Source organism: Eleginops maclovinus, chromosome 18 (genome assembly GCF_036324505.1).
Source record: "Eleginops maclovinus isolate JMC-PN-2008 ecotype Puerto Natales chromosome 18, JC_Emac_rtc_rv5, whole genome shotgun sequence".
Lineage (NCBI taxonomy): Eukaryota > Metazoa > Chordata > Actinopteri > Perciformes > Eleginopidae > Eleginops > Eleginops maclovinus.
This window is the reverse complement of record NC_086366.1, coordinates 23167290-23181015: the sequence shown is the minus strand read 5'-3', so window position 1 is coordinate 23181015 and position 13726 is coordinate 23167290. Positions and strand designations below refer to the sequence as shown.

Below are 13726 nucleotides of genomic sequence, written 5' to 3'. Positions count from 1 at the left end.
GCAAGACAAAGGCTACTCAACTGTTTGTGGGTGTTTGAGAGCACACACTTCTGGGGCAAAAGTTCAGGGATGAATAAGGATGCTTTGTTCTCCAGAGTGTGGGTACTGTCAGTGACATTTCCAACCTTTAGCTACTCCTTCACAACTTCTCCAGATGCTTAGAGGATGTGGTCCATTTTTATTTTGACTAATATAGTCCTCTTTCACTGCAGTAGTAGTACAGAAAGTGCAATTTCTGGGTTTCTGGCTTATACAGAAGGATATTCTAAGCCGATCTCATGGTCACCGTTGATTTCGTGGATACTCTTTTTGTTCTTTCTTCGAAGGGATTGAACATTCACTTTGATTTTATCTGTTCCATCACCACTGCCATCCCTGTCTCGTACTCCTTGGCAGGAGTTACGCACTCCGCCACATGTAAGGGATAATGTGCAGTCATTATTGAAAAAAAGAACACCAACAGGGTGACTCTTTCGCTATTTTCTTGTTCTTGTATTCTTTTCCTTTTCCTTATGTGGGACAGTCTAGCCATGATGAATCCAAGGTGTTGTGCTCTCAACCAATATGCAAATAAATACTCAAAATGTATTTCATTGTGCTTCTGATGGAGGTTTGTCCACAACTGAAGTTAAATTGACCAGACTTTTATGCAGATTTGGCAGTATTCTGCTAGTAAACATTAGCAGACTGCTTAATGTTCAAATTGACCAATATGAATCCAGCATTCAGCTAAACCCAATGCTTATCTTTTTTAAGGTGTGTGGCTTTAAATACATAATCCACCACCAGTATTGTATATGGCCTGTATTGGATATGCACTATAAATCAGTGGGTTTCAATGGCAACCTGCAACCAGGCGACCCAAATAATCTGACGGACATGCCCTTGAGACACTTGACCCAGCCCAAAGGAAAACAATTCCACCCAATAGGGGAACTCCAGACATCAGCTCTGGCCAAAAACCTTTGTTCAGACATTGGCAACTTTACTCTAAACAATTACGGAAAAGCTTTGATCATCATCTTCATGATCCTGCTCCAGGCAAATATATTTCTACACTATTTCTGTTCACTATAATTCTTTATAGTGTAATTGTAAATCAAATATAAATGTGCGAAAAACATCACTTGATACTCCTGAACACCTAAATTCTCTCACACACACACACACACACACACACACACACACACACACACACACACACACACACACACACACACACACACACACACACACACACACACACACACACACACACACACACACACACAAACACTTTTGATGGCTAAAGCCCATTATGGCACTAAGCTCTTTTGTTTCAGTGCATTTTTATGACAGGATGTGTCCGTCTTCTGTTTATTAAATGGAAATCATCAAGCCTTTGTAAAAAAACGAGCCATCAGATTAAGGGGATCTGGGGAAGTGATGCTTTTTATCCTCTTTATCTTTTTATCCACTATGATTTTATGATGTTCTTCGCTGTCACATTGTGACCACACAAGGCACGCAAACACACACACACACACACACACACACACACACACACACATACACACACAATCCTATCCAACTGTGTTTATAGGGTAGATACTACCATTTCTTTGCAATAAACCTAATGCAAAATATTTATTACTGCATTTTATATATATATATATATATATATATATAATTTTTGTTTTATTTTGAAATAGAAAGTAATATTCATTAATTTTAGTGAGGAAAATAATAAATGACTAAACAGACACTATTAATCCATTTACCTCCCAAAACGTTTTTAATTAAATTGTTCCTGCATGGAAGTGAGAGTGACTTTAAGTTAGCCTTCCACTTCCCCCTTTTTTCATTGCCCCACACATGCATACACACTTGTTCAGGGCATAGGCAGAACTTAAAGGCTCAGGCTTCACTCCGGAGCGTTTATTTTCACTTCCATGTCTGTTTAATGTCTGTCGAAAGTATGTTCCGCCCTGCCAGTTTTCCCTCTTCAAATCGGAAGTCAGATTAAACTCTGTATTGCTGGAAGCAGTTTATGTAAACACACCTTTCAAGCTGAATGATTAGTAGCGACTTCTCAAACCTTTACCAAAACCCTGTTCCCTAAACTAGGCCTCTGCGGTCAAAGCAATTAATACGTAATTTTAGTTTAAACTTTCCCTTTAAATTTAACAAGTATTTAGAAGTACTCGGGTAGTTTCTCCGGATGATGAAAGATAAACAAGCGTTGGCTTGGTGAAGAAACACTGGTGGTTCTTTGAACGGCTAATATTTATCTAGCATCCAAGAGTAGAAATCCGTCTTAACACACCAAAGATCATAGGTGATACTTATGGGTGCTAGGGTAAAAATCAGGAAAGGACTTTTAGGAGAGTTCCAGAGTTGACCAAACCAATTGGAGCTGCTAAGAGATGATGTATTTTTGGGGGAGGAGCAATACTTTGATGGCAACGAGCTTATAACTGGTTGCATTTCTCTGGCCCATTGACTGTGGCGAGACCGCACCCTTTTCTCTTCAGCGTCCAGCATATTTACATTGTTGGTTTGGAGTGAAATGTTTTAACAACTCTAGGATGGATTTGACATGTAATTGCAGATGTTAATGGGGCATAGTCTTAATGACTTGGCCTCACGGTGTGGCTAGCATGGCTACACAATCTGTTTTTGACTGATCATTTTAGTATGCAAATGAAAACCCCTGCCCTCACCGCGAATCAAGCACTTTGCCACCTAAAACGATCCAGGGAAAATCTGCAAACGCCAATACTTTGGGTCGGTCACAGATGCCCGAGATAATGCTCATATTCATTAATTTCCCCAACACTCAACGTGAAGTCATGGAAAACAACCTTCATTAATGGAGACTACGAAAAGTCGTAAATTGTACTTAATCATTGAAATTAAAGCAATATGAATGAGTCCTCCACTGGTATAAGTCTATTTAGGAAGTCCTCCTCTGAGGAACGAGTGTTTTCATATCTAACATTATACATTGAAGGTTTTTTGAGGCGTTCCTTAGATATGTTCCCTTACCTTGCTTTCTGCCAATCATCTGAGCCTGAAAACTGTGATAGCATGTACATTTAATGTTTTTATAAAAGCAAACATCATTCCCCTAAATAATGTAAAGGTAACTTGCATTATTACACATAAATATTGTATCTGGGCTTAAAGCTGTCATCTAGCCTGTATCCTTATGCACAAACACTTTCCGAGATGCAGCTAAAGATATCAAAGCAGAATAAATAAATCCTTTAGGAGCAGATGTTTCTTCTGCCAAGTGCTTCCACTTACTGTAATTTAAACAGCAATTGGCACACAAAGCAAAACTTGCTAAAATTGGATCCGATACAAGCTATGGTTTGGGTAATGAATATGAATATCCACTTCTCTGCTGACACAGAAAGAAGGAATAAGATGGATTTATTGATTGATTAAAAAAACTAATGTTTTTTGGTTGCACCATTTATTGTTTGGTAGTTCTTAAACTAAAATTGTACTGCTTGTCTTTCCTGTTTTTCAGCCAGTACAGTCAGAGTTAATGGTTTTGTTTGCATTTTCCTCTTTTTATGCGGAGGGAAATACTTTTATTCATAGACACACACATGCATTCACACAAGCAAAATCACACATTCACACGCACAAACACACACATGCAGGACACAGTGCTCTGGCCATTGAGAGTGTGTGTGCACTAATAAACGGGCAGGGAAATGTTTTTCTTCCAGACTTAGAGCTGTAGCTGAACTTTTTACCCCTAATTACTTTCATATTAATGCCTGCAGCTTGCCAAAATTACTATTGCTTCCTCCAGGAACCTATCAGGCTCTGAAGTGGCCAGTTTTTGTTTTGAAATTGGGGGGCTGCGTTTGAAGTGAGCAGAGTAAAAAACAAATAAATACCAAGAAGAAGAAGAAGAAGCAAATGAATTATTACAAGTATTTATTTTCCTTTCCCAGTTGCCATGGAATTATAGATGCATGAGTAGTAAATGTAAAAGGAAACATCCAAATCGGAAGATAATACATGATGCCGGAGAAAACTCCATCTTCTGATATTGTTATACAATAGAAACGTTAAAGAATTAAAATAATGGGTACAGATTTGATGGTGTTTCTCGTTTAATTTGTTAATACAAATGTTTGCCATGAAAACAATTCTAGGGAGAACCGAAATTAAGAACTGCAGGCCTATAAAATGTATACTTCAGTAGTCTTAAATGTCTGGCTTCAGTATTCAAAAGTTCCTATCAGTTGAATCTAAGTGGAAATACCATTCCTCAGCAGTCTCCAGAGCTAGCGTACATCTTCCAAACCAACTTGTACTTGTTTAGCATTTTCACTGCGTGTAATTGTCATTCATATTTGGGAAGATTGTAAAACTTTGCATTAGGAAATGTGATGACGTCCATAACTTGTAAATTCATTTATTTGCTTGCTTTTTAGTTCCTCCTCAGGCTTCCATCTACCCTTTCCTCAGCCACATGAAATATTGTGGTTTTGATCCCTTGGTTAAGTTCACATTCATAAAATGATGCTTGCAGGTTCTCCAGAGGGAAAGTACTCTACGGAATAAGTACAGCACTGATGTGGAAATTAAAATAACATATGTCAACATGTTGTATCTAGGAAGAAATACACAGACTAGATTCATGATAATGGCATAATAATAAGACATTTGCCCTCCATAATGGTCCTTAATGGCAATTTTAAACAGCTGCATATCTAAAATTAAGACTTATACATGGTTGTAAAACTCACATTAAACTTTGTGTTGTTTGGAGTTTGTCCAAATCTGGTACAGGGCCAAAAGACCGGGTTTACTGCTGGGCCAAACTAAATGTAAATGGATTCAGCAGTTGTTCTTTTTAGTAGCTTTACACTGAGGAATTTAAAATTTGAAAAATTAAAATTAAGACCCCTTTTTGATGCTGTACTACATATGTTTAGCTAAACTAGGAGGGGGGCTCCAAGTATGGCACATCGGTTGGTCAGTTTACAACTTTTATTCATACTGAATATCTCAACAAACGTTAGATTGCCGCATATTTTGTGCAATTATCCATGTCTAATGCTTATTTACTTTTTTGGGTTGAAATTACTCATTATCTGTTGGATTGATTGCCATAAATTAAGTATTGATCTTCGTGGTCCCTAGAAGATACATTTTTTAAATGTGTACTTGTTCAGTAAAATGATGCTCTGTCCACTCGTTTATTTGGCACCACATGTTTCCCAGATGCTCATATTCTCCGAGGATGTATCCTTAAGTAACACCATCGGTAGAAGTGAGTGGTAATATTACAACATCGGCTGTTGCTAGAAAAAATAATAGGAAAACACAACTGTGTTTTTGCTGGTAACATCGCCTCGCAATCGATCAGCTGATTCTACTCGTCAAAACATACCCAGCTTTCGTTTCTGTTTCTAAGCATGGACATGTTTTAGTTACTTGTTTATGTGGAAATATGTGAATAAAAAAAGGAGCTCGGTCTGTTCTCTTTTTTCTGAAACCATGTGTTTGTGCATTTGTGTATTCAAAAGTCATTTGAAAAAGGTCCTGAGTATGTTTGTCAGATGGAACAATCTAAAAACTCTACTTCCCTTGGTGGGCCCTGAGCAGGTCCTTGAGGGATCGCTGCTGGGCTTAGGTACCACTGATAATCGCTAATGAGTCAAAGTCAATATCCCTCAAAGTGTTAAGTCAGTTCTGACGTGGCCTCCTACCACCAGCCTAAACCCCACCTGTGTTTAAAAGCAGGTTATATTTACAACACACATATCACAACAAAGAGAGCCAGGTGTTCGAATCGTTACACAGTATTTAAATCCTTCTAATGGGACTATTAAACATTGTCATTGTGAGGGCATGACTATGTTTTGTGTCCAGTTAACAAAAGAACAGCTTAGCTAAATAGAAGAATCTCTTTGTTTGTTTTCTCTCAGCCCATGCTATTCTATCAGTTCTGCATTTCGTGAATCTGGCAGGGACAATCCATTAATTCCTTCATTTCTAGAGTAGCCTCTTGTCCTATCAGAGGAAGTAAATGAGCCAAGCCTCCTTTCCACCAACTCCCTAATTTTGTATCCTTTCAGATCCAAGGGCCAATTTGAGCAATAGTAATTGACACATTGATCTAATAGGGCCATCATAATAGGGCTGTTACTGAGCTGGGAAATGGTGCTCGGCGTCACCTTAACATGTGCAAGGACTGACATCCCTCCATGATCCATAATGATAATTGTGATTTAGCCTTGCTTTCAACCTACGCCCCAACGTCCCCGGCATCAGGAAATCTTATTACATCTGACCTTGTATTGCCTCCATTAGAACTGGGTCATTTTTTAAAATACTGCAAAAGCAAAACAATTGAACCCTGTGCCATTTTGATTCTATAATAGTGCGTTATCATGGTCGCTTTGAATCAATTCCGGAGGCCCTTTTTTCGGGATAGAGCTTTGAATTAGATTGATCGGACACTGATAATGCGGAAATCGATGATATAGCCTCCTGAAAGTAAATTATCGTCGGCTGAAATGTTTGTATTAATCTTAATGTCTGTACTCCTGATTGATAATGGTAGCTGTGCTCGCAGCTCGGGGACCTTTGCAATGTTGACAGAGACGTTAAGCATGAGGACGAAAAATGAATCGGGGGTTGTTCGAAACTTTCCCTGTGGAACCTCTTTTATATTCTCCAGTTAACATTTGAAGAAGAAAAAGGGGAGGGGAACACAGACATATTGCTCCTACTGAACAATGTATACATACATTCCTAGCATTTTGAGGGCAGTTATGTCGCTGTCCAATATGACTTTTGTTGATTAAGTCAATGCCAACAATCCAGCAGCTTCTCTGAGGAACATCATCTAGCTGGAGGTGTTTCTACTTATCCGTGGAACCTGAATATGCCATAGAAATGACTGTTTCAGGTCAGCAGGGGAGGCAATTGTGGTTCCCTCTTTCTTTCTTTATGTTTAAAAGCCATACAAAAGTGGATTTTGATAATATGGGACTGTAGTAAATTACTAAACTCTCATTTGAAAAGACTGGAAGACTGGATGATAAATTACAGAACACGTAGAAACATTATGGAAACGGTTTGAAGAATTGAGGGGTGGAAGGAAGAGGAAGAAAACATTGGAAAGTCTGGTTAATCTATCACATGGGTCCTCAACAGTGGTCCCGTGACCCCTCGGAGGTCTTCAGAGTTACTGCATGAAGGCTGCCAAAATACTGATTGTGCATGTTTAAAAAAAAATAATCCTTTTTGCAAGACAATTTTATGATGTAGCTATTCTTGCTGTTTTTCTTTTAGCAAAGGGGTCATTTTCGTGAAAACATTGAATAACTATTCTTTATCATCAGGTCCATTCAGAGCTTTTCCCATTGGAACACTTCAGTCTGACAACGGCATTATGTCAATAAAATGTGACCTCTATTCGAGTACGACTATTGCATTGGTGCTGTGGGTTGGGGTTGTTGCATGATAGGTATCTGGAAAAAATAAAGAAGCCTCTGTCATAATGAGTGGTAAGACATGATAAATTGTACAATGGGGAAAAGTGTTTAATTGGTCCATACAGATCTACTGTATGGACTTTCATTTTCTTTAACTTGTTTTTTTTACACAAAAAGTGTCACAATTGGTTTTGTAAAAAATGATTAAATTGAGCTCAACATTTACTTTTTCACTTCTTCCACCGGGCCATCCCTGTTGAAAACATTTTTGTTGTATAACACTTATTAACTTAATTTGAAAGGCACAAGGGGCTGTGTTATACTTTAATATTTATTCTCAATTTGCCTTTGCAGTAACCTGTTTTCCTTTGGTTTTAATCAGTTTATGAAGGTATTGACATTTTTTAATGGTAGGGGCAGATCTGTCTCACCATAAACAGGAAAGGCTTTAAATCATATTTTAACAATTCATTTCTTTTGTTTTTTCATTTCATTTGAGTATCAACATTCCCCCTATGTTCTATGTTTCTTGAAGTTATTTAATTTGCTCTTTTTACTGCACTGTTAATGTACAGTTGTTTTATTATAATGGTTATTTTTAATATTATACTGCTGTGTTTATTGTATCTTTGTTACTCTGGCACAACATTTTCCTTTGGGATAAATAAAGCCCTATCTTATCCTTTTTCAATTTCCAGATTCGGAAAATGGGTGATTTTTTTTTTTCTCCCATCAGCCACAAGGCATCACATTCACTCTGATCTTATCAAATATAACCATATATAAATAAAAACAGACATTTCTATAAAACTAAAAGTCAAGCTTGCAGGGATGGGAGTTCAATTTGAATCTGATGCGTCTCCAGATATGGTAGAAATGCATTATTAATACAAACCTAGTCACATGTGTAATTTTTGTTTGGAAGTGTATGAGGAAAAGAAAATTAAAGACATTGTGTTCCAGTTGTCTTTCATCACTAGTGTCTCTATCTTGCCCTCTAACCCTGTATTAAGTAAATTATTCAGAGACTGACTCAAGCATTTTTTTTGTTTGTTTTCAGGACAAGCCCTCCCTACTGTTGCGTTGACCTGTACTCTCTACGGTCGGGAGAAATGGTCAAATCAATTCAGTTCAAGACGCCCATCTATGATCTCCACTGCAACAAACAGTACGTCTGATTGTTAAATCGATACCCTGATATTTAGTGATCAACAACATGTTTTTGTGATTGTACTAATATAATATTTTCTTCTCTTTCAAGTATTCTCGTTGTGAGCCTACAAGAGAAGATTGCTGCCTTTGACAGCTGCACCTTCACGAAGAAGTTCTTTGTAACAAGTAGGACATTTTCTTTAAGTTACAGTGTTTTTATATCCAACTATATAGAAGTGTTCTATGCTAACCACAGTTTAGAAGCATAATTTTTCTAAAGTAATTTAGTTTTTGAGGGACTTAAAACTACACTTTTATGTTTCCTTAGTAACATGCTGACACTGTCCAACTGTTACTGTGTGAATGTAAAACTTCACAGAAAAGGCACACAAGTTGATTGCCATTGTTTAACCACACCCAATGCTGAATGATGTACCCAGAAACCACTACAATGTCATCACATTTAAAATATTATTGTATTGCCAATGGAAGTCAATGTTTCCATTGGCAACACGTTTGTCAAATGTTGAACCCCAGAGTTATGCACTGTATGCAGAAGCGAAAACAAACAACACCAATCAATACCAGCATTGCTCAACATGATCGGTGATTTGCTTTTAACTTGCTTATAATGTAACCAGCCCACTGCAGTGTGGTTCTCTCAAGCTTTGCATGGTGACTCAACTGCTTTTATCAAAACAAGATGTGAAGCCTTCCACTGAAACTCGAAACAGTTTACAACACAGCTCTTGCATCTTCCTGGCTGTTCCTGCCATGTCCGCTCGAGGAGGCTGCGAAAGGAAAGGCCAGACTGTATTACAAGGCCATTGCCGTCCACTTAAGTCATTGACTGTAGTAAACTGACCTTACTGGCTGCCTTTAATGTGTCTCCTCTTTGTCTGCCTGCCTTCCTTATCAGTGTCTGAGCCACAGGAAACCAAACATGCTCAATAGTTATTAATCGCTTCTGAATGCAGGGGCCTCCTCTCCATAACGTTGTTTGGTCTGTTTGACCCGTAAAAGCAGTAAACAAAAGGTACTTTTGACCGGCCATTCCTGTCTGTTTCTTCTCTAGGGATGTAATGGTGGACAAGTCCCATTGGCTTATCCTGTGTGCGATATTGCTTTGCATTCAAGTGGTGTGTGTGAGCTGTCCCTTTCTTTTTCCATTGAGTCCACCCATCATGTCGGTTTCTTGTTCCCGCTTAGCCCCCTGATCTCCTTCCAGGATGTGAAACACGCTATCCCCCCGCCTGTGCTCCCCTCGGCCTTGGAGAAGCACCACAGGCTTCTTTTGCGTTACCAGCAGTCCTTGTGGCTAACCTCAACACACTTCTACCCAACCGAACCCTTTCCCAACACAGCAAGCTAAATTGCTGTCTCTACCTCATCTGCTCCCTGAGCACAGTAATTACCAGCAAACCATTTTCCCCACACCTCCACGCACTCACATTAGATATTCATGTTTGTGTGTTTTCGACCTTGTGGGTGCAATCAACATTTTTGACCCTGTCTGTATTTTCTTGCATTGAAATAAGAAATTTATGACACATCAATATTGTTTTTAGTTGTTAAGAAGCACATTATTGCCTTCTTTTGGTTGATTCTATAATGCATCAGATGTTAAAGATATCTTGACATTTTGAGCTCAGCAATCTATTGCCTTTTTTCACATTTGTCAAAGTGTTAAAACAAATTCCAAAAAAATAAAGTTCTTATAACGTGTAAGACATTTATCTGTTAGCAATGGCAGAGCTTTAGGATTATTTGTTGCTATTTTTATTTATTGAGACACACGCACACACACACTGGTTTTCTGTGTGTGTGTGTGTGTGTGTGTGTGTGTGTGTGTGTGTGTGTGTGTGTGTGTGTGTGTGTGTGTGTGTGTGTCCACAGGGATTATTGTGTTAGTCTTTTAGTAGAGGAGCCATCCTCAATTTATTGGGTACCACAGTCTCCATTAGGTCATGCTGTTCAAACACACAAGCATACTGACACGTCAACCCTCCACTTACATGCAAACACACACACTCAGACACACACACTCACACACATCATTAGAATCTAATGTATCTTTCCAACAAGAGACTTCCGAAAAAAAACATGAATGGTTTAAGACATTTGCTGACGCTCTTCACGTTTAAGGCTTATGCCTGTTCTTACACACTTTTGATCATGTGGTTATTTACTAAAACGTAAACTTGTATGATATAGTAAACATTGGTTCCCCTCGTAGTGTGACAAATCAATCTTTGTGTCCTTTCAGGCTGCTACCCCTGTCCCGGCCCCAGCATAAATCCAATAGCTCTGGGAAGCCGCTGGCTAGCCTACGCTGAGAATAAGGTAGTCTAAACACACAAACACACACAAGCACACACGCACTATGGAAGTGCCTTATCAGAAAAGCGACATATTCACAATCCAAAAAATGCATTTTATCTGCCTCTCTAATCTGTGTGGATAAACAACTCATTCCAAAAAGAGTCCATGAGAGATGATAATATTTTGAAAATCAACAGATGTAAAGGAGTCCTGATCTCTTCCACGTAATGGGATTGTTAAGTACTTACAAAAACTAGAATGCCCTAGTGCACAGTCTGTAATACAGAGAATGCGTAATAGTGTTTTGGTGCTGGCCCACTCAAGTAATTGACAGAAGGGGCCACCGTTTGTGTGACTGCCTTAGGATTTCCAGAAATGACAAATCTAGTTTTTTGAGCGGTCAGAGTAATACTGGTATGGAGCCACTTCACTGATATTGTATTTGAAATTAAATCAGTGCGGATTGGGTTTTTGGGTTGGGTAATGTTCTGTTTTCCAAAGCAAAACCAATTTCCTAAGTTAATTTCCCCACATTTATTTTCATACATTCTATACATCTTGTATCAATCTGTAAATTGTTTAATTCTTTTGCAGTTGATCCGGTGTCACCAGTCTCGCGGAGGAGCTTGCGGTGACAATGCACAGTCCTATACAGCTACAGTTATCAATGCAGCGAAAGTGAGTAACAATTCCTACAGTTATCTGTTTTTTTTAATTAAAAATATTATAGTTTCATTTCCTCAGACAGGTACACAAGTCTTAAAAAGAAGTATAATATTGTATATCATTTTGTTATTCATTCTAATTCAGTTGATATTGTAAAATGTATTCTTATATTTTAAATTCCTGTTTATGTCTTTTTTAATTTTAAGCATTTATTTGGTAACAGTTTATACATTACAAAATGAGATACAGTTCAAACTTAAATACATGAAATAACTAAATAACAATCCACAAATCAGAAAAACAAAAAACTGATAGGAAATATATTTTATGTTATAACTCACAAACAACTGTTTATAAAGGGTCATTAATAATGTTTTATGTTCTATATCTCACACATTTTCCCATCTTTCTTAAAAGATATGAACTTGATTTATTTTTCTCCCTCTCATCTTTGCCATTCGATACATTTGATTTACTAGATTCTCATTTTACTACGTTTTGTGATAACACTTGCATGAGCATTATTGGTGAAAACCTGAGAAAAAGGATTTCATTGCCAACGACTTCAATATAATTGTTCTGCATATGATAAAACCCCGAGCAACCACAACATGTTTCTATATTTTGTCATCACCATTTTCATTCAAAAGATTGTATTTTCACCGGATATCGTAAACATTTTAGGGTAAACATGTAGAGTTGGAAGGAAAACAGTCCTAGATATGACACACACTTGTTATACTACAATTCAACACTAAAAGTAACCTACACTGTAATCCATCTTCATTGAAATGTATTCTTAATAAAGTCAGAACAACTGTGTTCTAACTGGTTTGCTTTTATCTTAAAAGTTTGAAAATAAGTTTATGTGTTCAGACTGTGGCTATAATCTGTCTACAGGTCCTTTGGTCTGTCTTAAAAGCCTTTGTGCAGATAAAACAGCACATAATACAGTATTTCCAGCTCCGCCTATGCCATCTGTAAATGTGCTGAGATTGGATCCACCTGGTCTGCCTGGCTGACTAGTGCCGAGCTTATGAGACACTTCATCAACCTGCCTATCTGTGTTTCCCAGTGGAATCTGTTTCCCTCCAATGGTCTTGTTTCACTCCTCTCAACAGGGGAGTGACTCTGATGCCGCATTCCCATTGCATGGTTTCGGCTCGAATCAACTCACTTTAGTACCGGACCTTGTTCTCAGTTTCATTTTCCACAATGGATATAGGCGTGATTCTCAGCTAATGGCCCCAGTGACGCCTGGGTATAAATTTGGTTACAACATTTTCAGCGCTACATTGGCTGAATATTGGCAACCAATCTGGGAAATGTCTGAACTTTATCAATTGTATGGCGAAGTGTATGACTTAATTTCACAGACTGCCAAATTTGAAATTGAAAATGTGTGGTTACTGTCATAGTTATGGCTATTGACAGTAGCTTGGCTATTGAAACATGGTGGGTTTGTGCAGGATGTGTTACGCTAATGTTGATATTCTCTAGCCAATCAGTAGTATAAAACTAGTTAACTCCACTTTCTAGTATCAGCTCACTTTGAACCACCAGGCACTATCCATAACTGTTGATGATATAAATCCAAAAGAGCAAGTCATGCAGTGAAAATGTGGTACAATGGGGCCTCTTACTGCCAACCACACCATTTCAACCAGGTGAAATTAATTACTTGTCGGTATTTGCTGCTTGCAAAGACATGCTAACTGGCTAGCTTGGTCCAAGAGGAATGACTAGATGAGTTTATCATTTCCCCTTAGCTAAATGAGTGCTACTAGCTAATGTGAGTGAAATTTCAAAAATTAACTAATACTAGTTTACATCAAAGAGCGGTCTAACTATGGCAGAGGGGGGAAATATACTTCTAACAATAAGGGTACAATTAGAGGGTCAGCGGTTTGATCGCTTGTCCCTGCAGTCAACATGTCGTAGTGTCGTTTGGCAAGATACCTAACCCCAAATTTCTTCTGTAGGCAAATTACAGTATTAAAGTCTATGTATTTCACTTGGATAAAGACGTCAGCTGAATACCGTGAAACAAACATGTAATAAAACCACTGTGTTGCTAACAGGTTAGCCTCATGGATAGCAATAGACAATGGTTGGGGGGTAGTTATATTCAG

The 13726-nt window shown here is 38.1% G+C and overlaps 1 protein-coding gene across 3 annotated transcripts in view; it reads left to right on the top strand.

Annotated features, from left to right (window-relative positions):
- The window catches only part of bcas3 (BCAS3 microtubule associated cell migration factor), a 290982-nt gene that overhangs the window by 16436 nt on the left and 260820 nt on the right, over positions 1-13726 (top strand). For all 3 annotated transcript variants that reach the window (XM_063907800.1, XM_063907801.1, XM_063907802.1), the window contains exons 8-11: positions 8515-8622; positions 8716-8792; positions 10873-10949; positions 11523-11606. In XM_063907800.1, coding sequence (XP_063763870.1) covers positions 8515-8622; positions 8716-8792; positions 10873-10949; positions 11523-11606 — 346 coding nt within the window. The remainder of the gene's footprint in view (positions 1-8514; positions 8623-8715; positions 8793-10872; positions 10950-11522; positions 11607-13726) is intronic.